This window comes from Pholis gunnellus (genome assembly GCF_910591455.1).
Source record: "Pholis gunnellus genome assembly, chromosome: 23".
Taxonomy (NCBI): Eukaryota; Metazoa; Chordata; class Actinopteri; order Perciformes; family Pholidae; genus Pholis; species Pholis gunnellus.
The window spans coordinates 6,426,223-6,452,845 of NC_136550.1; the positions used below are offsets into that span (position 1 = coordinate 6,426,223).

At 47.6% G+C, this 26,623-nt stretch overlaps 1 protein-coding gene across 1 annotated transcript in view; it reads right to left on the reverse strand.

Moving 5' to 3' along the window:
• LOC306714296 (insulin receptor substrate 1-B) overlaps window positions 1-26,623 on the reverse strand; it is a 35,180-nt gene that overhangs the window by 7,266 nt on the left and 1,291 nt on the right. Inside the window, exons 2-3 of the mRNA XM_079184283.1 lie at window positions 17,912-18,213; window positions 13,969-17,158 (exon numbers count right to left, since the gene is read on the reverse strand). Of these exons, the coding sequence (XP_079040409.1) occupies window positions 13,969-17,158; window positions 17,912-18,213 (3,492 nt within the window). The remainder of the gene's footprint in view (window positions 1-13,968; window positions 17,159-17,911; window positions 18,214-26,623) is intronic.

The following is a 26,623-nucleotide window of genomic DNA, read 5'->3' on the forward strand; positions in this document are numbered from 1 at the left end:
CCTCTGTGTGTGTGTGTGTGTGTGTGTGTGTGTGTCTTCATGCCAGCTTCTGGCCTCTGCTCCAGTCTGATGATGGATTGTGTAATTATTAATAGAGACATCTCTGCCCCTTCATACAGCACACACACATCACAGAACCTTCCCCATTGGTATTAAGCTGCTGCATGTAGCTATATGATGGGCAGTAATTGGGACTGTGATTGTATGCGTGTGCTAACGCTGTATATATATATATCTGACTGCTATGAGTGTAGGTGTGTGTATGGGTGTCTGTATGTGTGCGCGTCAGTTAGTGTGTGGCTGACTGGCTGGACAGCCAGACTGGGCCAACATGCACCGCAAATATTTATCTACGGACCTTCTGGAGGCTCCGCTGGCGACGCTTCTCGCTCTCACTTCATCTCCACAGGAGTTTTTAGCCTCCTCTTCTTCATTTACTACATTTAGTTTGCCTTAAACGTGTTAATACAGGGCTTTTTGGACCAGTGACACATTTCCTGTCCTTGTTTTTCCCCCTCTTTACTCCGGCACACGAGAGTGAAAACACTACGAGGGTAAAATAATGATAGTCACCCCACCAGCGTGGTTTGCAAAATGTTCCACCGCGATGTTAAGTGCATGTGATTTGTAGTAAATAGGCTCCTTTGAGGACTGCTCTGTACATGTGGTTGGTTTTCTGACAGAGCGAAGACGGCTGGAAACACGAAAACATCAAAAAACAAGAGAAAGAAGAGCCGTTAATGGAGACACGGATGGAGCGTCTAGAGCAGCATGATGACGCAGGGCCGATCCCTCGCTGTGTGTGTGTGTGTGTGTGTGTTGTTTATGGACAGGAGGTGATTCATATTCAGATTCTGCTGGACTCCTAAAAAGCCCTCATCTCATTATCATCAGCTCGAAGCGTACGCCAACACTGATGACACCCACAAACCCCCTCAACTAGTCCCATACAGCTGGGGAACACGTGCGAGCGAAGACTCGTGTTTCCTTCAGCTCCTCTGGATCACAACTGGCCATGAATACAAAGAATTTCATTAATGCCAAATGACGTTCAGCCGGGTAAACACATCGCGCAGACGCCACCCCTCCCGAAGCCTCTTCGCCGTGTTATTTCCGACTTGTTTGTTCTTGACCACGTATGACTAATAAGTAGGCAGGAGAGTCGGCCGCGTTTTTTTCATTTCCTCTCCTCCGCCGATTCGGGGCTTTTAATGCTCTTGGTTAAGCGCTGTGACGCTCGCAGCGGAGAGAAGAACATCGTGTTAACGGGCTGTGGAGAGGTGCGGCGTGGGGGCTGTAATTGACAAGACAGCATCTCTGAAATCTACAGACAACAGAAACAGAACATCAAGTTTCTGTGAAGCACGATGTGTCCATGAACACCACTTAAAAACACACAGCCAGGCGGCACTGCAGGCAAACACACACAGACTCATAAACCCGTCGACGACGCTCATGTGTGGCGGAATATAAACCGACGCGGGGGCCAGTTTGTGTCGGGCGGGTGCGGTTTCCCCATCGTTTCCATTTTGGCACACGAGCGGCAAGAAAAATAAATCCTGGCACACGTGACGACGGCAAGAGCGCGGCACGAATCCAAATGAAATATAATAAAAGTATGATGATAACAATACAACCAGAGACAACGGGGTTAATTCAAGTTATTTGTCGTCCTCCACAAGCCGGGTCTCTAATAAAAGTGATGCCGGGCCTTTTAAAGGGTGCTGTTTTTTTGGCCTGACCGAAACACAAGCGAAACGTGTAAAGAGTGCATTAAACTGCGTATTTGTATATTTTAACGTAAGCTACAGTAGTGACCTAAGCTTTACTTCCAAAGACCAGCGGCATGTCATGAGCTAACTATATTATTTTGCTCGGTTAAAGGTTAAATTAAACTTACTTGTTCAACACTGGAACAGCCACCGTACTATTTTGGGTATAAATAGCTGGAAACAACACTAGCGACAGCTGTCACATTCCACGGTCAACTGCCAGAAATGAGAAGCCTTTTGTTTACTTATGTGTGAAATTGAAGAACAATTGTTTAAAAAAAAAACACCACAAAATATATATATATATCCTTTAGTCATTATTTAGTCCATACAAATTCTAAAGCAAACTCAAATGAACTGTTGACTACGTGTGCTACTGGTTCTGCAAGACAAGCTAGAGACTTGTCTCCTAATGCAATAAATCAATTGACTCCCAAGAAGAAGAAAAAAGCATTTCCAGTCAGAGGACTCATGTGCCGACGTGTAACCGACTCCACACAATGTCTTCAATTCAATAAGGAAAGCCCCGCAAAGCACAGGAAGCTGTTAGTTCTGCCACTGAGGCCCGGCGAAGGGGCGCTGACGGCGAGGTGACGTAGAGGTGAGGCAGCACTCTAAAGGTTAACGACCGTTCTCCGGCCAATAATGGCAACAGTGAGCAAACATCGCAGGCTCCTTCATTCGATCTGCACCGATGAGTCCCATACGAGGGGCTGTTTGTTCTCTCTCTCTCAGTCACCACGCGGAACATTTCAGCGATCTTGACGGTGGAAGGTGTTCTCGGGACTCTCTTGTCCACGTGTCCGGATTGGAAAATGTTCTGCCGTGAAATGAAATATTTGACTCTTTGTCAATTTGGCTTCCTGATCCAACAGAGCTGCAGAGGACGTGGACCCCGGTCGATGCGTCAGGGTTAGGTAACTGAAATGTAGGCCGTGTGTGTTTAGTCTACAGTTCCCCTCCAGGAGTTGAGCAATCCATACGTCAAAAGATGGCCTCATAGAAGGGTAGAAACACCCAAGTTATAAACTCAACTTCCACTTTGCAGAAAGTCCTCAGAGTCCCGTGCTGCAAGATCTGTTGGCTGAAGCGAAGCTACAAAAAATGTTTTTACGTCATACTTCACGATTATAATTGCCTTCATAAACTCAAAACCTTTGATTTGTTGGACCTTCAACCATCACGACTGGTAATTATGAACATCTGCACGCAAACTAAGCTGTTTAAAAAGAAAATCGGGTGAGATTGGTCCGCTTTCTTATTGGTTTTAATACCATTTCGCTTCCTCTTTTCCTCAAATTTTACGAGGCTAAAGAGTTGATTTTGCGAGACGCGACCTACAACGGTCACTTGCAAATTGAATCCCCTGCAGCTCATTAAAATTAATCAACGGCAAATTAAAATATCCGGTTGGTGTTCTGTCTGCAAGCTGCATTAGTTACACTCGAGGGAAATTTGAAGCAGAAAACAGAAATAGTACATACCAGAAGCACATACTACAGTATGTCGTAGGTAAGATGTGAAACTTGTTGTTACGGCCTTTCTTTATTTCATTGCCTCGTCTCAAAAAGCCACAGTCGTCTGGTCTAAAAGGTCTTAATCGGGCACAATTCAAGCAATCTAGTAAGATCAGGGCTTCGCAGCCAAAGCTCTTGTGGGATTTGACGGCCGCTCCTCTGAGAATAACTTGACCTCTCCGCAGGAGTCTTAACTGGATCTTCACCCTGTTTGTAAACCGTCAGCACTTCGGCTGACCCAGAGATCAACTCTGACCTCCCGTCATCGCCTGAAGCTCTTCCACCTGAACCGTCCCGCCTCCGCGCAGCTCAAGACGCACACAAACAGAGCCTGAAACCACATGCGGCCAAATAAACAAACGAGAGAAAAGGGACACACACACACACACACACACGCACACACACATGTGAGAAGTGGCTCGTTAGTGGACGGTAATCAGCTTAGTGCTCTCCTACGCCCACCGGCGCTAAGCTCTTTACAGACAAACCCAGTTAGAGAAGGAGCAGCTGAGCGATGCCATGGCCCCGAATCCAATGAAACGCACACAGACCATGGTGGGGGAGAAACGTGGTGGCGGTGTCAACACAATCACCTGAGACAGAGCAGAGATGTGTGTGTGTGTGTGTGTGTGTGTGTGTGCCTAAACTAAATGTATAGGGGCGACAGATGGAGAAGAAGAAAAGAGGCCGAGAAACAAACACGGAGTGAGAAGAACGAGAAAAAAAAACTCAAATAAAGCAAAAAGAGAAACTTGAATGTTTTCCAGGGAGAGTGTGTGAAGAAGGAGGAGGGGAAAGAAGCAGACAAATAAGAAGGAGTGTGTGTGAAAAGCTCCCTCCTCCTCCTCCTCTGTGGCCTCAGTAACCCCGGTAGGTTGGTGGGTGGCTGCTCAGCTCTTTTAGGCAGCGCCCGGCGCTCTCCAAGCCCGGCATACATCCCATACCACAGCGCACAATCAGCGCTCTGTAGCCAGGGATCACGCTCATACAGGGAGCTGGCGCGCTGCCAAGCTAACACACACACACACACACACACACACACACACACACACAGAGAAGATAACAGTACGTACAGTAAAGGGAGTTCATGTCAATGGAACCTGTCGCTCCCCAGACTGAAACATCCCGGCAAGAAATTCGTTGGGCGTATATACTTTCCAAAAATGACAAACTGTTTTCTGAGAGCTACTTCAAAGTGTAAGAAATGCACCGACACAATAACAAGTTGACAAAGCAATAAATCAGACTCTTGACAAGTACACGGAGTATTAATGATACGATGCAGTAATGAGAGCTGCATTCAGGCTTTATCGGGGGCCTCACCTTAACTCCCGACAGACTAAAAAAAACCAAACATGGCATGGCATGGCACGGCATGGCATTTCTAAATGCAGACGTGTCCTGTAAATTATCTCTCGGTCCACAGCGACCCTTAAGAGGTTCATTCATTCATTCATTCATTCATTCATTCATTCATTCAGAAAACCCCTTGTACACAAAGCCGGCTCACACGCCCTGAAAGCGCCTTCATTTGTGGAACGTGATTATGAGAGGAAAAGAAAAGGTCTGGTGTGAAAGTAATAAAAAAAAGAGAAAAACAAGTCTGCAGAGAGAGAGAGAGAGAGAGAGAGAGAGAGAGAGAGAGAGAGAGAGAGAGAGAGAGAGAGAGAGAAAAGACAGGAAGAGGAGGGGAAGAAAGAGAGGTTTGGAGAGCGGAGGAGAGAGGCATGGCGGGGCAGAGCGGCTTTGTTCAAAACAGAAAGAGCAAAACAGTATTGACAAAAGGGACAGGAGGTGTGTGTGTGTGTGTGTGTGTGTGTGTGTGTGTGTGTGTGTGTGTGTGTGTGTGTGTGTGTGTGTGTGTGAGAGAGCGTAGCTGTAGTCATGGCCAGAGTCAGGTCGGTGAAGGTAACTTTGGCCATTAGTTGAGCTTTTGGCAGACCTCTGCTTCCTGAAAGGTGATTGGCTCAGATGATCTGTCTCAGCTTTTCTTATTTAGAGCAGTGTGTGTGTGTGTGTGTGTGTGTGTGTCAAATGCATGTAAATAAGGTGTGTAGGTGTGTGTGTGTGTGTGTACCTTGAAGACTGTAGCTGTTGGACTTGTCTTTGAATGTGACAGAAAAGCATTTGATTACCTGTGCATGGTTGCGTTTCAATTCAGAGCTCTTTAGTTAAAAAGTGATTTATGTGCATGAAAATACACACACACACACACACACACACACACACACACACACACACACACACACACACACACACACACACACACACACACACACACACACACACACACACACACACACACACACACACACACACACACACACACACACACACACACACACACACACACACACTTAGTCTGTCCGGCGGCGCCTCTTTGCCTGACCAAGCTGCCAATACAGTTCATTCTCCTGACGCCGTGTGTGTGTGTGTGTGTGTGTGTGTGTGTGCGCTCGCGCCAAATGCATGTAAATAACTAGTCAGTCAAAACATGACTAGAGTACTGAGTCATTAGCCGCGGTTTTACTACCTAATTACCATTCGCTCAGCCGGGCAGCTCACCAAAAACACACACACACACACACAAGTACCATGATGGAGCTCCTGTTGAGAAGCCCTTGAGCAAGGTGCTTAAACCCTTAATAGGCTCAAGGGTAAGTGAAAGATTTATTGGTGAAAAAGAGCCATTAATCTACAAACAAATGAACCAAAAAAACAGACAAAACGACTCCAATTAAGACGTTTTATTCATTTTATCTACAGCTTGCAGGAATTTAGAATAAAATCCGTAAAGACAAGAATGCGGATACATTTTGTCACGTGCTAGTCAATCTTCTTACGCCACAATGTCCACAAACACATCAAATCTTTAAGCAGAAATGAAAAGATTTCCTTGTTTTTTTTCAGATTGTATATTTGGGTTTAGGAGAACAACAAGCGATCTGAAGACGACGCCTTTACAGACCCAACAACTACTCGGGAACAACCGATAAAATAATCAGCAGATTAACCTGTTGAGCCTTTAAATACTTATATTGTTATCAGCCTCAAAAATCCAGCGTGGGCCGGACTCTAAGAGCGTCTGTTATCGTTAGCCTTGTGATTGCCAGTTTCTTGTTTTTCAGTTCCTGAACGCCTCACCGTCAAATGCCTTGTTGTGTCCATCTGTGTTTAAGCTTTAGTTTCAACACGGCAAGTGATACAACATTGATAGATAAGGTAAGTGTGTGTGTGTGTGTGCGTGAGTTTGTCAGCGATACCGTGGAGTCGAGCGTGGTGTCTGTTACATTATCGGAAACAAGATCCGATCCCCGTTGGCTGTGTGGAATTACTGGAATTACACACACACACTCTAACACACACACACACACACACACACCTTGTCTAATCAGTTGATCTGTCCCTCTTCAGACTTCATGTGATGAGCTGAAGAATGAAGCCACTGCTGCTGTCGCCTTGACCTCGTGAATACGCTGTCAACGTGAACTATCAGCAAGAACACACCAAGCGAGATCGTGTGTGTGTGTGTGTGTGTGTGTGTGTGTGTGTGTGTGTGTGTGTGTGTGTGTGTGTGTGTGTGTGTGTGTGTGTGTGTGTGTGTGCGTGTGTGTGTGAGAAAAGAAATGTCCTGTTGGGAGATGGGCACTGCAGCCTGGTCAAGGTCTTGGGAAGATGAGCGGCTTAAAAAAAACAAAACCAGCCGGGTGATAACACCGCCATCACTAAGGCTACGTCTGTTTAACTTGAACAGCTTTGTGTTGACTTATTTCAGCGTATTCTCTTCTGTTTGGTTTGGTGGACGGATACCGTCGCTATGGAGAGGAGGCCCGTCTGAGCTCCGTCTTGTTGTTGCTACTGTGAACAAAACATGGCGCCATAGCGGCTGGATTCAGCCCCAAAACTCGCCCAAAATACAAAAGTGAGCCGATTTAAGCCGATTCATGCTTTAAAAAGGATTTTCTGCACAAATGTGAACTTCAGTTGCGATTCAATGGAGAGAGTTTAATGCCCGATACAGGCTGTGGAAGTACTCCGACTGTGCCTTTTCTTATACCGCCTTCATTTAAATAAATCAACCATTATCATCCCCACAACCTCACATTTGCCTCACCTCCTCCCTTTGCTCCCCCCAATGAGTCCTCCCTTTGCTCCATAAAAAGCGTTCTCGTCCATTATCTGTGCTTTCAAGTGTCAACACGGCTTCATGAGAAGACCCCTTGATGTCTGTAATGAGGCAAATAATAGTTATAGTACGGACACAAATATATGCAGGAGGGACGGTAAATATTACGCAATCTGCAGTCAAATACGGGAGACAGCGAGATTTACAGCGTTCAGTTTCAATACGGTTCAACAAGTGCGCAAGATTACATGAACACACACACACACACACACACACACACACACACAAGGGCAAGTCCCAACAAAGCCAGTTACCACTTTTCCTCTAGATGACACCATTGTTCCCACTACTCAAGACGTTACATCTCATTGTCTGGATTTCCCCGAACAGAGAAGTCGGAGTGAACGACAGTAACACTATAAATATAACACCGGTCCTTCTTAAAATATGCAGTTTCTGTCAGCAAACGGATATTTCCCCGAAGACGAAGTCTGATCGATTTTTGCGTTGTAGGTCGAGGTTGTGTCGTCCATCACCGGACGGACTGAATGTGAAGTGATAGTTTGCGCGGGCCGCGTTCAGACCGCATGAATCAACGCAACCTTTTCATTCACTTTAATGATGTGCAGGGTGCTGATACAGAGGGCTCCGGGGAAATCACAACACGGGGCCAAAAAAGCGTGCAAGTACACATTCCAGCTAGATGACTTTATCGCGATAAACTATTAACATAGCACTCAAACCAGTCATCCTCGATCTTAACTCGCTGTTTCACTCGCACCTGCAGTAACATGCCCACACCGACGCAGCTGCTTAAACTACAAGCAACAGTCATGGCAAGGAATTCAAAGGTTTGTTCAGTTTCCTGACATGCGTGGGGGGATGATGAGGAGATGCTTCTGTGTACTTTATAGCCTTGCAATAACTTTTTTTTTTCTCTCTCACTAAAATCAAACCGTTGCGTCCAAATGAAACCTAAATAAAACAGAAACATTTGGACCCGTTTACAGCACCCATTATATATCAAGCACATGTCAGCAAAGCGCTCCAGCGGATCTCCATGATGGCGCCAGATGTGGCTGCGAAGAGATTTGTAGGCGCTATTAGCGAGCTCACACAGGTTTGAGGAAAAGCTGGCAGAGTAAAGAGCGAAGCCAGCGAGGAAACCGGGTTTCTACAGTTAAGAGCTCCATGTGCTGTCTCATAGCCCGCTCAGCCGTCACAAATCTCTGTGTATATGTGTGTGTGCGTGTGTGTGTGTGTCAGCGTTCAACTCAGATTACTCCTCCAGTCCTCGGTTTCGCCTAATTGCACAGAGGCGAGGGCCGGTAATGAGTCGATGTTGCCGCCGCGGCGCACGCAGATGACCTCATCACACGGTCTGTGATTGAAGTGAGAGAGGAAGAAAAAAAAACCCACGCCTCAGCCTTCGAGTCCTCTAATAAAAGCGTGTGTGTGTGTGTTTATATGTGTGTGTTTATGTGTGTGTGTGTGTGTGGTGACGGACACACAGCCTTCAACACTCCCTAAAAAACCCAAACAGAGGAGAGCTGTTGCTATGTGCGGTGTGAGTTCGGTGACTCCCTGAACAGACCACCCAAACAAAGCCAACCGGACTGCAGAAAAACTACACGGCCTTGACTTCAACAGAAACAAACTGTGCCCAACAACAAAAAGAAGAGACCGTCCTCCATTTTGGTGTATCTTCCACAAAAAAGAAAAAGGAACCTATCAAAATGTGAGGAGAAAATATGAAATAAACACAGAAATATGGCTTTTGTTTACTCAAAACTGGCACGGAGATGGATCCAGACTCCTCTGCTGTCCTCATGGAAACACGCAGGTTGTCCTGCATCCAACGCTGTAATTAGGCTAATGAAGGAACGTTGCAATGCGGAGAAAATTTGAGCTAAATTTCCATCTTAATATGGATTATGTAATCATAAGAACCTCCCGTATTGTCCTGTTTTTCATACCCATACCGCTGATTACACAGCAGTCTGGGAGGCTAATAACTAGTTGAAATATGATATTGTGAAGTTGCTTTTATCTAAATGCATTGCTGTTGGTCTCCCTTGATCTCAAAAGGGGTCACACTTGATAAATAAACGCTGATTTGGAGAAAATGCAGGGTGGTGTTTTTTTTTGTGTCCTCCGCAATTTCCCTCCCGCTGCTCCACATCTGTGTGCGTTTACACTCTGAATGCAAGCAGAGCTGCGCGTCACTCACTCTAGCGGAATCCCACACAAAGCAGGTTAAAACGACAGACGCACACACACACACACACATATCTTCACACACTCTGCCCTGAGCCTCATCCGATCGGGGGTCATGTCCCGACCACGTGGTCGTGTTTTACATAACACCACTAGTGTTGTTAGTCTAACCTGGTGTTGCCCTAGAGTACACACCCGACAATAAAAGTCTGTCAGCAGCATAAAGAAAACTGTGAGGGGGGTGTAGAGGAGTGAATGTGTATTTTGTTACAACATGTACTCAGTGTATATATATTATATATATATATATATATATATATATATATATATATATATATATATATATATATATATATATATATATATATATATATATATATATATATAATACAGTCAGTTTAATGATTAAATGATCAAATAATCAAAGGATAGTTATAGGATTCATCACATCTGATTTTCTCCGATATGGATGAAAGTTCCTTGCTGAGATGTTTTATCAGATAGAAACTTATTTGGAGGTAAAAATAAAGTTTCTTTTAAATCTTTATAATTCTATTTCCAGCATTCACAGAGAGGCCCTCTCTCTCTCTCTCAGACAGACGGGCTGATGGGGAGTGAATTACACGCCACTTCTAATGTCTACGGTGGACAGGACTCGGGTGCTGAAAGGACCTGGCTGTGTGCGAGTTCCACGTCGCTCCACTGACTGACTCTAAGTGTGTTTACCTCTTCCTGACACACATGACCCGGGACTTTGAGGAGGCAGCAACCAGCTGCCAACCAGCCCAATAAACGCACATGTTGCAGGGAGGGTCAACGTCAGTATGGATTTACTTCTGTGGAGTTAAAGTCCTATTTCAGTTGTCATTTTGGGGAGTTTTTGTATTTGATATATATATATTTTAATAGGGGTTTGTAATTGTAATATTATCAACTGATATTTTCAAGTATTTTTTAATCATTATACTAAAGTATCTTCATTTTACAGCTTTCTTTCAACAAATTAGCCAAAAAAAAAGAGTTCTATCCAGCTTCTTAAACAAACTATTCACATCTAAATACAAACCACTATACAGAATATACACCGTGATAGAAGATTTGATTCCTAACTAATTAACAAGTAATTCCTCACGATGTTTGGCATTTTTCCTAAAAGACATTGCATTAAACCCAATAAAGAATCTATGAAAATCTATTTATAACACTCATCCGTGTAGCATCTTGATCTTAAGTTATTAAAACTAAGAAAACATACACAAGAACATATTTGCAAATACTTGACCCGATGCACACGCACACTGTAGATACTGACGCACTCGGTCGGTAACGCATGACTTTTTCCAATTAGCCAACAGTAAACAAATGCAAAACATCCTCACTTCTGTGAACAACAATAATGTTTCCAAATGGATTTAGGGGAAACTTGACAAAATGAATATTCATGTATCTCCCCCATTAGACGTAGTGTGTCCCAGGGAAGGAGTTTTAAAAGAGCTACAGGTTATTTTGAGGCTGGCACACAAATCTTCCTCCAGATGGTAAAGAGTTCGGGGACAGCTGGGAGCCTGGATAATAAAGTTTTTTTTTTTTGTTCTCTCTGGAGGAGTTCGTGGGAGTGGTGGCGGATTTAATCCAATTAACGGTTTGTCCCGAAAAATCCTTTCCACTTCATGAACTGATGTTTCGCTCCGTTCTGCGGAAAGGTCACGACGGCACACGTTGGGAGGGAAACACCTACACACGGCTAAGTGAAAAACCCACGCGCTGGCTGAGCTTCAATAAAAAGCAGACAGATGAACACTTATCGCTTACATTTTTCTACACAAAGGCTCAAAGTATTAGCCGCAGGGCAACAAAGCCCACACACACGTCACATTTGCATTTATTTAGATTTTCTTAAATATGTTATTTAGAGAGAAATAGATCACGCCGCTTTTCCCCTCATTATCTAAATCATGTGAGGTTAGTTTAGCACATTACGTAACCGATGTCAAATAGGATTGTCTTTGGCACATGTCCCACTACTGATGTTCAAATGTAGCCTTTGGCCCTCTGCGCCTAAAGTATGCAGACCTAAGACATGCACTCTTTTTCCTCTACGAGCTGGATCCTGTTCGGGGGGGACAAGATCCCTGTAATTAAAGCACAGAGAATCCATGCAGACAAGATAATTAATCGTTTCTAAACTGTATTTAGTTTGGAGTATAACGGATAGATGGGTCGCCGTGTAACCCTCTCTGCATTTTTGTTGTCGTCCGTCTCTTTCTCCGCTTGCTGTCCGCTCTGCAGCAAAAGGAAAACGTCTCGGCGCGACACTAAAAAAATCTATTTTTAAGTGTCTCTGCAAGCGTTTAAAAGGACGGAGTGAAACACAATGTGAAAAGGAAAGGAGGACGAAAAAAGGCGTTTTTGGTGGAAAGAAAATGTTGAACAACGGCATGTGTCGTGAACAGAAGGGAGGGAAGGAATCTCAAAAATCTGTCAAGAGTGGATGTCGGGTGAGGACGCAGATTGAAGTACAATGAAGAAGTGGCGAAGTAAAAAGGAGTAAAACTGAAGAACGAAGACAGTAATAAAGAGAAAAGCCGGGCGAGAAAGAAATCAAGAAAGCAAGACAGAAAAGGCCACAAATTGTGGACTGCAGGGGGAAACTCTTTCAGGAGAGTCCACTAGTCTTGGGGCTTGAGGCCTGCCAGCCAACCGCGGCAAAAACACTCGAACAAAAGGATCATTTATTGGAGGAGGAAAGAGGGGGAGGCGGAATGGAGGGATGAAAGGGGTGGGTGGTGGGGGGGGGGGGCACTGTACAGAGGCATTTGAGAGCTGTGTGAGTGAAACACTGGCCCCATCTCAACATTCACAGCCAATGTGCAACATTGTCCCCCCACGCTGCCCCGCTGACATACTCAGCAGCCAGAGCCCATACGGTCCCACTGTGGTCGCCTGCTGGCTTATATATTTAAAATACATCCAACAACATGGTCTGCATCCACCAACCTCCACTTCCCAATAACACGTCTACGTATGGATGACGACTGATGGTTCATTTCCTTGTGTGGAATATAAAAATAAAAAAACAGCCGCCCTGCTCTCACCACGAGATCCCTCGGTGAATTTTTGCTAATGCCTCAAATTCTTTATTAAATCCAACTCTGGATCCGGGCCTATGAAATGTTCGCCGCAGAACCCCGTGAGGGTTTTTAAGTCTGACACAACCGTCGGTACAAATCAAGTGGAAGCTAGCAGGGGCTACATAAACAACAAGGCTTGGCAGGATGCATTCATCACAAGAGCCCCACTGTGGGAAGGCTAAGTAAGACTACTGAGTGTTTTACTGATGCATATAAATCCACGTCTCCATTTAAATGCCTCTCCATCTGCAGGCGTCTATTTCTTAACGGGGCAATTTAGTGCAGACAGTGGCTCAAAGGGAATGTTGTTCTATGAGGAAACGTCTCACGGTGACCTAGTTGAGGCATTGTTTAGCTGCGGTGGAACCCCACCGCTAGAGCATTACCCCACACAGTAAGGGAAAAAAAATGACATACAATGAAAATTCATCATCTGGCGTAATCGACCTCCCTTTCCAGACAATAAAGTAGATTTCTGTGGATGCTTTCTAATATGCGACCACAGAAAAAGAAAGCCCTGTAGGTGGTTGCACTAGGTTATACTATTCTTCATTACATCATCCTAAATGTCAAAGATGTGGGGTTTCTGGGAAATCAAAATAACATGAAATGTGATTCATGGAACAATCTTTTTTTTTTCTCCTCCATTAGTTTCCTCTACTCGTGTCCCGTTGGAGGTTATCGGGTCAACGGAAAACCGGGCCGGTGTTCAACTTTATTGAACTTGAAGGCTTCAGTTGTCTGCCAAAACGGTTTCCTTTGCTTTTTGTGCGGTGAGCTGTTCGCAACATGCTCTTCTACTTGGAAAGTAGTGGCTCTTCTGGAGCAGAAGGATTCTGCCGCTTGTCAAACGTCTCCTGAATCTGCCCCCAAACATCAATAGGAAGCCTCGAGGGGATCAATAGTAATTTCCCAAAAATCGATATTCATTGTTATTCCAATAGGTTGTCTGGCCTTTAGCACCTTACATAATCACATAAGGTAAAAAGTGTGCATATGCCTTACGAATAAATCTACTTATCTGTATCTCATATTGTGGATTATGCAGACAGTCACACAAATCAAACTACCTGGCGCCAGGTGAAGTTTGATTACAAGCATAGTTGGAAAGGGAGGATGCGTATTCTTCTTTTCTATCTGAATAATGTCACAGAGCTCAACAGAGTCGTATAAATGTGCTTTAAAAGAATAATGGCAACTCTTACCTGTTCCCTCCTTGTTTCCATTCTGATGCGTCCGCAGCTCCTCTGATTTGTAGAAGTCGATGCTGGCGTAAGTGTTGAGTGCTGAGCTGCTGCTGCCGACTGCCGCGCCCACTCCCACGACCCCAGAACCTCCACCCAGTCCAGAGAAGAGGCGAGAGGGGGCCTGGCTTCCTGAGGGTCCATCCAGGCCCAAATGGGGGCCCTCTTTGTTGGCCAAGTCCAAGTCTATGTAGTTAAGGCCTTGCTCTGTGGACGAAGTCTGAGAGTTCGTGGGAAGGGACTGCTGTCCAGGGAGGGCGAACTGAGTGGGGTTGTCAGTCACAGCACCATTCCCCCACAGCATGCTTTCAAAGCCCAGCCGGCGGGCCACAGCTTGGGGGTGTTCTGGAAAGAGGGAGGCAGTGGAGGCAGAGGAAGTAGAGGTAGAGGTGGGGAGGGAAGGCAAGGCGAGGAAGGTTTCTGAGCAGTGCCGTCTGCGTCCTTGGGGGTCGGCCCGGATGACTTTAGCCCCGTGGTCTGGGTTGGGTCCGGGTTTGGCCAGGGGGAAGTCTAAACCCCGTGAGAGCACTGGAACAGAGGGATCAGTCCTGGTGGGGGAAGGGGCTTTGGGGGAGACACTGGATGATGACCTGGGGACGGCGTTGCTATTCAAGCTGAAGACCATGTCTGTGTAGTCTCCAAAGGATGTTGGGGACTCAGACTCAGACACTGATGGGACACTTTCTCTGCTTTTCCTAAGTGGGGCTTCAGCCACTTCGGCCCCCTCTTCACGAGGACCAGAAGTACCCTCGTCACATGATTTGGGAGGATGGGCAAGAGTTGGTGGCGTGGGAGGGGTGTGGAAGGAGGGGAAAACTAGAGGATTAAGGGAGAGGGGTGAGGGGGACGGAGAAGGGCCCAAGTCCATGTTGACATACTCAGAGGCCGCTGGGGGGGTGATAGGGGCAGAGGGGCTACGGGAAAGGGGGATAAAGTTCCCTAAGCAAGAAGATGGCCTGTGTTGATGATGCTGAATGCTTGAGCTATGAGGCAGTGATAAGCCATGTCTGAGACCCCGGCCGCGCCCTCCTCCAAACCCAGTCTGGCCGCTCTTCTCCCCCTTAAACTCAATGCTTACATACTCCCCAGGGCTCTTAGGTTCTGGGGGCAGGGGGTTCTCACGGACCCTAGGGAGGGTGTTAGCCTTGGATACGTCAACAAACAGGCTCACTGGTCTGTTCCTACCATGGCTACCCTGCTTGGACAATCCGCCAGAGCCCCGTCTCTGCTGGAGCTTACTTCCATCTTTGGACTGAGTTCCCCCAGCCATGGGGCTCACAGCCTGGGTAGCTCGGTCCTCGTTCTCCCCGAGGCTCTCGCTGCTGGCTGAGCTGGAGGAGTATGATGAAGAGGAGAGTGACAGGTGGCGTCCAACCACTGAATTGCCTGCTGCTGGTGGCTCCTGACGCCCTCCCACAGTCCTACCTCCACCCATTCCCCTAGTAAAGCTCCCATTGGTCCGCCTGCCTCGCCCGGGCCCATCGTCAAAATGTCCAGCAGAGGGGTTATGTTTGTATGAGCGGGGAAGAGAATAGTAAGAATAAACCATCTTGGGGGGTTGCTGTTGAGAACTGGTCTCCAAATGACTGGTGTGTTCAGGTGGTGGGGGGCTGCCATTTACCGAACGCGCACTGATTGGAGACATGTTCATATAGTCACTGCCTGCCCTGCTGTCTGCACTACCACTGCCCAGCCAAGCTCCTCCAGAGAGACCCCCACGCTGGTCAGGGGAGCAGCTGCTATTGGGGGACATTATCATGTAGCCATCAGAAGCCGGTGGAGGCCGGATCTGCTGTGGCGGGGACACGCTGTTGTTGGGGGTCATGGCCATGTAGTCGTCAGCAGGTTTGGGATCGGAGTCTGGGACAGAGACAGCAAACGACTGGGACAGGGATGCTGGAGGCTGACTGGCGCCAGGCAGCATGGACATGTACCCATTGTCCACACCTATATCTACACTACCACTGGCTCCTCCACCCACTTCACTTTTAAACTCACCCGTCACGTCCAAGTACCCTCCTCCTCCTCCTCCCCCTGCTGACCCAGCACTCATGACAGATTCCCTCTGTGGGGTAGAGGAGGTGGAAGCAAAGGACTCGCGGCTGGTGCTCCTGGACATGATGGCATAATCGGCTGAATCTTCATCTGCTGGCTCCTCAGCTCTGCGCTGACGTGGGACCAGCCTCTCCAGGGCCATAGGAGGCAATGAAGCCCGCTTGCTCAGCAGCCTACGTTCAGCTTCACATTCCCGACTGGAGGAGCGGCGTAGAACTCTTCTGGTCTCTGGCTGGGAGCCACAGGCTGGTGTTACAGGTGCTGGCAGGGAACTGGATGTCAAGCCCCCTTGGTTGCCGTTGCTACCACCACCACTACGTTGGCCCATTAGGATATAGTTGGCTCCCTCGTCGCCAAGGGACTGGCTGCCAGCGCTACCAACAGAGCTTCCGGGGAGGCTCGGGGAGGGGAGAAGAGTGTGATCCACAGGACTCGAGCCATACTCGTCTGAGGAGCCATAGTCACTGGGTGAGCCTGAGACGGAGGCGCGACTGGAGGGGACGCGACTGTAGGCACCAGACCCTGGACCAGCACCTGCAGATGTCACGACTCCAAACTCAGAGCCATGTCCAGAGCTGGAGGAGAGGCTTGGGGCTGGGGACGGCGCCGGGGTGGAGATGGAACGCATCAAACCAAGAGGAGTTTTAGCAGCTGTGGTGGGGGCTGAACGGGCTGATTTCGACCTGAGGATTGGGGTGGTGGAGCACGAGCCATTGGTGGAAGGGCTGGAGCAAGTCCCTTGGAGTGGCGTGGTCCCCCCGATCCCATCCTCACCTTTCCCCCCGTCACTTGCGGTGCGAGACCTCGGGAAGCTGTGCCGCGGGGTGGGAGAAGCGTTGGCACTGCCGACCGCCGCTCCGCTGTTAGCTCCTCCTGGAGGCTCTGTTCGGGGCCGGCGGGTGAAGCCCACCTGGCTGGGCGGAGGGTTTGGGTGGTGGCGGCGTGAGGGAACACTGATGGGGTTAGAAGCAGTAGCCCCTCCTCCAGGGCCGGAGTTCGACTGAGACTTGCTGCGTTGGCGGAACTCCTCGCTCAGTGCCTTCATGGCCTCCAGCAAGGTTTCATGCATGTTCTGGGCCACCACAGAATCGTCCACCTAACCCACGACACAAAAACAACTCTCAAACAGTGAACTCAAAACATAACTCTGGTAAATTTATATGTGAATTAATTCTTAAATTAAAAATCAAACCACTGAGAGAATGTGAACTGAATATTCTTTGGAATTCTTTATTCTAATGGGAAACCATGTTTGTATTTAAGGAGTATCAGCAAGCTGGTTTAAAATCTAAAAGCTTTGTGTTTGGGTACTAAAACAATACCAGGCATGTAGACAGTTAACCACCAAGAATAGGGGCTGTTCATGCAAGACGTTCAGCAGAGAGCTTCGGTGTGTGTGCCACACAGCTGTGTGTGTGTGAGTGTGTGTGTCCAGCTGTGTCACACAAATACCCGAGCGAAACATTAAAATTTCAGCACCTCTAATTACATAGCGCTTCAAAATTTGCCACTTAACTTCACTGAGTCAAAGGAGTGCTGGACTAGAAGGAAAGCGCCTCTGTATTTCAAGTAATTTCGCATTTTTTCTTTACAGTTAATCGGTTAGTTACAGGGTATTGAGTGTTGAGCTATTGAAAGTAACATCTCTCAACAACACCAAAGCATAATGTATCCACCACTTTTAATTTCCACCTTAAGTTAAAGCAACAACCTTTATTAATTGGACCATAATGTGGGGTTACATGAGCTTTAAGTTGCTCTGACTCTGCATATTATAGGCTCTTTACGTATAGATGGGATCGGAGGGTGCAACGCCCAACGTTATGGGGACCGCAGATTACAGGCTCACCTGCATCCAGAACTCGCCCGGGCCTGTCACGGCAGAGCGCCCCACCTCGACGAAGAAGAAGTTTTCCGAATGGCCACAGCGCCGGACGTTCATCAGCTGCAGCACCACGGCAGCAGCGTCGGAGTTGAGCTTGACGAAGTTGACCGTCTTGTCGGTCAAGCAAAGGCGATAGATGCCCACCAAGTTCTTGGCTTGACCCAGGCCCTTGGGCCACACCTTCACCTGCCACACCTCTTTGAACGCAGGCCCGGGATTCGGCACTCCGTAGTCCCCCCCTTCCACGCTATCAGTGAGGTTCTTACCTACAGGGACAGAACAGAAGAAGAAGAAGAAGGGGATTTTAAAAGGTTGTTGGAGTAGAAAAGAGGAGGATATGACTGGATAAGAAAAAACAGAAGTAATTAATTACGGAGGAGGATTTATGAAGAGCGCTGGTTACAACAAAGCAGTGACATGACCTTCAAGCATCTGTGAACAAAGGGAAACCACCACTATTTACCTGTTAGTGGAGGGCAAGGTGCCGCTATTATGTAAGCTGTGATGATATTGAGCTGTTCACAGATTTCTAAACCAGATCAAACAGAGTTCAAACGGAGCATGCAGGAGCATGCGAGACCTGCAGGCTCCATACCTGGGGTCTCGTTTGTCAACCGCACACAGACATCCCGACACTCACACAAGCACACGCACCAGTGTGGAATTACGAAGCTGTTGACAACTGAAGCCCCGGCACAAGAATGATGACTTTGAAAGAAAAGCAACCGCAGTGGAAAAAGAAACGTAAGTGAACCAACTTGCGGAAAATTGCTTAACAAGTGAATCTTCTCCAAAAACCAAAAGCAAACAATGCCAATAGATGGTCAGAAACCTCAGAGCAAAGCACTTAATAAGCTCTTCAAGAGCCATTCTCTGGAGCTGCTCTACTGGCTATTAACTGGCTTTGTAAACTAATAAAATCTAGTGTCTTTTAGCGGGAGCACAGGCAGTCCATTCACCCTTTGTGTTTCTGTATTCAGACGGGAGAGAATTACCGAGGCAAAGAAAAACAGGAGGGGAAGTTCTTGGTGAGATTTGATCCTGGGCTGCTTTGGGCATACAAAGGCCCGGGATTTCCTAATACAACATTTAGCTGGATGTTTGGTGTTTTAAGTCCCCTTATTGTTCACAGGCCTGGAGAAAATTACCTCAATTCTATCATGCTGTGCAATTTATTGTCGGCAGCCATTGACACCAACTCTGAATATTCAACAGATTTACCTCTAAGCTCTTGAACTTGCGGGCACAAGGGACCTCGTTGTGAAATACCTTCAAATACCTTGATGTGACTCATGTTTTAGGGTGGATTCTTCTTCTTCTTCGGGGAAGAAGTGGTCCTAAAGTGTTCCTTAAACATGGATCCTTTCCTCACATGCACCGTATTTGATGAGTTCTCTCTGTCAAACTGCCAGGTTGGTTGTGTCTGAGCATGCCAACTACAACCCAAACATCAAGACGGAAGAAACAAACCTCACATGTTCCCTTTGTGGGAACAGGGTGTTCTTTGTGCAGTAATGAGCACCTGCCTTAATAAGACCGTCACATCTGGAGTATTGAAGATCTGTTTGAAGAGTCACAGAGTGACACAAAGGTTTGTGTGGGATTCTACTTCAAGCAATGATTTTGGCCCAAACCAGCTAATCACAGTGCACCCTGGACCACAGAATTACAAATGTGTGATTGTACGTCTGCACGTGTTGTTCCTTTCCCATGACTCCGCTGCAAATCCTACAATGACAACCATATGTAGACAAGAAGCCTCAGCGTGCACAGTGGACGCCGTATCAGCCGAGCTTCTGTTGCGACATACATCTTCCCCGAGATCCTCACCCCGAAACATTTTTACTTTAGATTTCAGAAACGTGTTTTCTTCCAGTTTTTTTGCTTTCCCAAAATTGGAGGATCGCGCACAACTTGAGAGAGACTTAGAATAGATGTTTTGTTGAAAGCCGTGGAGGCTGTGGCTTTGTGGCTGTGTGTGGAGGCACCCCCCCCCCCCCTACATTAGATGACTCACTCAAGGCCATGCATGGCTGTTTCATGCACTGCTTCTCTCCGTGTGCAAGAAGCCCTGTGTTCCTCCTCGATTTAGATTTACAACAGGAAGGGATGGTTTGGGGATTTTTTGCAGTTGGGACAGAAGGGAACTAGGGACCGCAGGAGATAACAGGAGGGGGGGGGGGGGGTGGTCTTTTCCAAGAATATTTCAGGAGGAAATGTTTATTTTTAGGATTGCTTGGATTAAAGAAAAAAGTCTTATCACAGCCTTTATTTATTCTAGAATCAAACTTGGATCCCGTTGCTTCTTGAGACTGCATGTTCCTCGAGGAGGATCGTTTTTCCCTTTTCAAGAGTCGGATAACGCGTCTTCTAGGAGAGCACAAGTGTGTCGTTTGTGTTTTGAGTACAGTGCAGCCTTAAACCTCAGCTGTGCCCTCGACAGCACTCCCCGCACACCCTTGATCTCAGGGCCACTCGGACTGCGCGCACTTATCAGCGACTCGCAAAAAGCACTGAAAACCTTTAAGAGGCTTTCACCCAGACCCCTACAGGGACGCCGACAGATTTGGCCCCCATCGAACGCCGTAGACCGTCTCGTCAGGGTTACATAAAGAGAGGGTTATGAATTATAGATTGCAACGGCAGTGTGGAGCTCAGCAGACATGGTTGTTGGGAACGTCCCCCCCCCCCCCCTCCCACTTGGCATGAAGAGGTTATCAGCCGGTCAGCTTCTGCCGCCCCTATACGACATAATGAGCCCTCAGAAAAACACACGCCCATAGCAGGAGATAAATCTTCAAGGCGGATGCACGAAGAATCAAAACACACCTGGGGGTGATAACGCTTTGAGTGCTGAGCTTGCTTGGTTGAATGAGGGCGATACAACCTTGATGGGAGGGCATATATCGGGTCAAAGGGTTCACGCAAGGTAACTGTGACTTGTTCCAAAGCTTCGACATCGTGTTCCCCCTTTTTAGCAACCTAAAAAAAAACTACTTACACTGGCTTATTCACGCACCAGTTGTTTACTTCGCTTTCGACCGCGACCGCACATGAAACTTTCAGTCGTGCGCGCACGCCCGCTCTCGAGAGCGGCAGCCTACGCGGCCGACACTGCCGCCTATTCATGTCGCGTGTTTGCTGTGCTCGAGCTGCCTCCCCTGATACCGTAGACGGTATATAAAGAGGCCATAATCTACCCTCATTTTCTCAAACTGGGTTTTTTAAAAATGTGAGTTATTGGCTTTTAGGCGGCTCGGCGTCTCCCTTACTTTCTAACATGCTGCTGGAGTGAGTGTGAGTGTGTGTGTGTGTTTAGGGGGGTATGGGGCTGGGATATTTACCCCCCCGGGGCGGCCAGATGTCTGCTGGGATATTGACAGATCCTCCCCTGAGTGGCTGATTATTGTTAGGGTTAGCAAACAAATTCTAAGGAAGTAGGTCTTCCATAGTAGCTTGTATCAGCTCAGCCACAGCAGGAACAGATATTCTTATTTAAGCACAGCACCACTGGGTGGGATTCTAGTTGATTTAAGATTAAGTTTTAAAATCTAAAAAGGTTCATGTTTAGGCACTAAAACAACACCAAAGTGTTGCCACCGCCTGTCATTTCCACCTTTAAAAACTACAGTCAAGCAACGTTTAGTTAATGCATTTCTATACGGTATCTTATAGCAAGATTCAGAATAAAATCCCTCTTCTTCGTCAGCTAATGCAGCCTGTAAATCAGGGAGAACGACTCTGGCAGTGAACCGGCTGACTCTCACTATGGTTCTGTTTCAAGTTTCTGATCTCATTGCCCTAGCACGCTGCGCTGCAGCCATAACACCGCAGAACGCCGCTGCACACAAACTTCTTGAGGGCTGAGCCCCATTTTCTAATGGCCGCCGTGCCCCCTATACCACCCCCGCTGCCATAGCCGCTTACCAGATAGGAGACAGCTGTGGACTTTTTTTGTACTAGCGTGTCTCGGGGAGAAGAAAAAAGTGAGAGACACTCGGCAGTGAAAACAGTTGGTCTAATCTCTTCCTCACATGTGTGCCTGTTTCCCTCTTTTTCAAACCCTCCACTTCCTATCTCTTCATCCATCTCTTACCATCTGTAATCCCCCTATCTGGGCCCACACTCAGGCACACAATGCCTCCGCAACACCAGCATCTGCCTGAAGGTTTGTTTCACATGTGGTTTGTGTTTAGCCGGAGGAGCACGCACGCACACACACACACACACAAGCAAAGACACACGTAAACGCAGGACATTATCGGTGACGCACGCAAGGTTTGCCATCCCTTTGAGAAGACGCACGAAAGAAATTCCATGAAAGTGATCTGAAGCTCTCTTTAAAATCTGCTCAGATGCTCTCACCAAACCGGCCGCCATCTTGGACATTGCTGGTGAGCCTGGCTCGGAGTGAGTGAACATAATGTCCCAGGAACATCCAAGCAGAACAGGCAAAGAGTCCCCAGAGTTCATTGGAAATGGGAACAATACTGTGCTCACTGTTTCAGTCCAGCCTCATATTTTTCTTTTTAACAGAGTAATATTTGGCTTTGAAAAACCGGGATGGCTTTCATCTTGCCCAAATCTTCCAAAGCGGATAAATTACATTTTGGAATTAAATCATTCAGGAATTTGTACTGGTCTTCTGGGCAAGTGGCCGCTCCACGTTTCTTTTTTTAACAGAAAGTTTTCATACGTAAATTCATATAAAAAGCGCAGAGAATTCAATTACGGTTTAAGCTTATAAAATTAGGAGAGTGTGTGTGTGCGTCCAAAAGAAATAGGAAAATTATTCAATACCCTCTACATTCCTTTGTGCCAAGACGCTTTAAACCACTTTCACCTCATTTTACTAGACAACTCCTGGGTTTAATTCCAGAAACATAAAGTTCCTTCAGTTTACATTGTTATTAGTATGTTTCTACATTTGGCATTTATTTTATTTACTGCAAAGATTGTGACCGACGGGATCCATCCTTTTGCCTATAGCGCCTGGCGTTACAGTCCGTCCAATCAATGCAGGACGTTGTGTTGAACCTCCCGGAGGAGCAGCACAGCAGCTAATGAGGAAGCTCTTCCCTCACGTCTCCTTCTAATGCGTCCACCGTACGGCCGATGAATCCCGACCCGTGAGCCTCCTGACCTCCACTATGACGGCGGTAATGGGCTCGGATCAACCAAACAGCCATCAATACGGCTCGCCATATAAAAGGTTTACTACGCGCCACGGCTCCTTCCTGCTCAACATATGGCCGCTCATCAACTAAATGGATCTCGCTGCCCCTGCCCCCCTCCCCCTCCACCCCCCAGGCTTTGCTTTCGCTGTCGATCAAACCGGAGTTCCTACTTGACGATGGGCGACAATTTACGCAGAGGAAATAACTTGTGGCAGCTCTCGAGCGAGCCTGGAGCTAAAACAATTTAGCAGCAAAGACCCACTTCAAATAAAGACCAGTGATCAGTTTCTAACCTATAGTTTGTATGTTTTCCCCCCCCCTCCTCCGAGACGCTCGCCTCTCCGACTCTATTAGCACACAGCCTCTGTGCCACCAGCAGGCTGGCCCTCGAGACAATAATTACTCCCTAATTAGGGCGATGAGCAGTGCTTAAGCGCGGCTTAACGTTTAATCGGCCGGCTCTGCGAGCCACCGGTGAGATCCAAATCTCATTGGTCAGAGCAGCCAAACGACACTCTGAGAGGCCTTCTGTACGCAACTCACTTAAAAACACATTTCTCCTCATATCAGTCAGGGGGTGAGAGATCTGGTGGGATTTGCCGAGCTGCAGCTCACGCTGAAACTCTGGCGTTTGCTTTGTGGTGTTTTTTTTTATTTTAAAAAGTGTCAAAAACTACATCCTGGTAATCCACCGACCGGAGTGAAAACACATCTACAGGCAGGGGAACACGGCTCACGCTGAGGTCAGGGGATTAGCATGAACAGTAACCATGTCATTATCAGCTCCCAGCACGGAAAACTAAATTCCACAGAGCTTTGCTGTACTGCAGCGAAGTCAACAAACCATCTGAAGACGAGATGCAGCTCTCAATTGGAGATCAACAGATGGAGTTCGCTCCAAAAATTGGTCCGTTTTTGTCAGAATGAAAGTTTAATTTGATGTTTTTTTTGTGTGAAAAGTCCTTTAAAAAAACCAGCATGAAATCTTTTTGGGGTTCGTTTGAGTTGAGATGCAACTAGTGATTATTTGCATTGTTGTTTCATCCGTTTGATTACTTTTGACAATTGAAGAGTCTCCGAAATGTCACAAAAAAAGGGAACAAAAGCCAATAACTGCAGTGCTGCAGGGATGACGTATCTCTGTAGTCCAACAAGTTACTCATTGCAGAAAATAAGTTCTGTGGAAGAGTTTAGGGACCTTAAGAGCAACAAAAACGATTTATTGTGCTGCTGTAATCCATGCAGGCTCTCTGCACACACACTTTGACTCGCGCCATATTGTTTCATTGAGGTCAACAACAATTCCTGAGGTGTGTGCCTGAGCTGCGGGACAGTTTTCCTGGCAAACCGTCGACCGTGGGCCGCACCTCCCGCCCGTTTCGCCGAGGTTAAGCCTTTACACACTCGACTGACTCCTAATAGCTGAGCAAATAGCCGCCCTCAAGCCCGATACTGTACTCGCTGCCCGACAGGGTCTTACCAGGACTCAGCTGAATAAATAACTGGGATCCTAATATCGCCCTGCACGGCAGCTGGCTCGTGTTTGTGTAATTACCGCCCGGCTCGAGGGGGGCGGGGGGGAGGCCGCGCGATATTGGACGGTTCCCGGGCCGCTTTAGGTGAGTTTCCCAGAGCCCGACGCACCAAAGCAGCGTGGACGTGAGCGCTATTTATTGTGCTTCCACTGTATGCATGCAAGCTGGCGGGAACCTCTCGCTGTGCCGACTCAAAGCAACCCCATTATTCCAAGCCCCGACCCAAAACTTTGATTCCAGCTCCAGCTGAGAACTTCCCCCCCCCTGCAGCAGCTTGACGGCTCCAATACGAACGGCTACGCGGGAATCAATCGCATCGAGGGAGGGGGGGGGGGTCCTCTGGAAGCTATGGAAGACGGACGGTGCAGCATCTCTTGGCTGTGAATTCTTCTGTCTCCTGATACCTGACTGTACTGACGCCACTGGAGTGACAGCGCGTGTGTGTGTGTGGGGACGAGGCCGGAGGGGGACGAGGGTGAGAAGGTTCAGTCCACATACAGGCGCCGAAGACTTGAAACTGTGTATGATCAGCACATACCAGAGGAGGGTTGTTACATGGAGGAATCCTGACAGTGTTCAGCGTGTGTGTGTGTGTGTGTGTGCATTAAGCTATTCTCACACACACGTGCAGGTTTAGTCAGCAATTGGCCATGAACCTACAACTCCCCCTCTTACAAAACACTCCCTGCATCGTGTGTGTGTGTGTGTGTGTGTGTGTTCTTCTGCACGGTGTAGGAGCCGTGTGTGAACTGCAGCGCATACCACCAGTAAAAAACGCCTGCCAACGTGCTGGTTTAGCACAGCAGCTCGGCCGCAGCCCTGACAGTCACTGTCAGGGGGGGGGGAGCTTGATTTACGCGAGAAACCCAACACCCCAAGCAACAAAAGCGGGAGACGAGCGGCCCGTCGGCGCGTCACACCGGACCTGTAGTTTCAAAAGACGAGCCGTGGCACCGGCTGTGCCAGCGTGATGCTCGGGCCTGCCGGTGGTCCGGCTTCTTCGTGAGCGTAACTCACCTGCTGAGCCGCCGCCCATTTCTGACCTTTACACCCCAAACCACTTAAGCGACCGTAGATTAGACGGCCTGCTCTTTCGCAGACGGTTTTCTCACAGTCCTCGAGGCTCCAACATCTGTCTGCTCACTCTGCCGTCTCGCGGGAACTCGTCAAATAGTTGGGAGGAGTGGGCCGCGCACCACCCACAGACACAGTTATGTAAAAGCAACAAGGGGAGGGGGAGGGGGGGGCAACCCGTTGACACCAACTCCAAATCCGCACAGGTTACACTAGGCTTTCTCCCTGACGCGGCTTTTTCGGCGCTCCCAAATCAACCACCTCGAAGCAACTCTCCTGTGTTTTTTTAAAATGAAAGACAAGATTATCAAATACATCAGAACATATTCTTTTTCTTCTCCTCCTCCTCCTCCTCCTCGGCTGCTTTATGTAACAGAAACAGGAGGTCATGTGCACCTTGAACCCGTATCTTTACTTTCGCCGCGATTGCGTCACGAGTCCCTTTGTGGTCGCTCTCTCACAGCGAAGGCCGAACAGGTGATTTGAATGTCTTTTTTTTTTTTTTTGCCTCTGCTCTCACGACAGCTGTGTTGACACAAGCAGCTGATAGACAGTGTTGGAGGAAAATCGACATGGGTGTTGAGGCCATTTGCACATTTTCAGCATTAGATAAATCCATCTGCAGGAGAAGCTTGATGGGACAGCCTAAGCTGCTTAGCCACACTCAGGAAATATGAATATTTAATGAATGAATGAGCCTCTCAGGTGCTAATGCGCTTCTCTCTACTTTTTGGGACATGTTTCTCCTCTTGCAGGACCAATGCTTGATGTAATATTGCAGTGTCAGCAGAAAAGCAGAGCAGGAAAAGTAAACAAGAGGAGGGGGGGGGGGGGAGGCAAAGCTTGCACACAGCTGAGGCCCCAAAAACAACCAAAAGTCTGGAGGACAA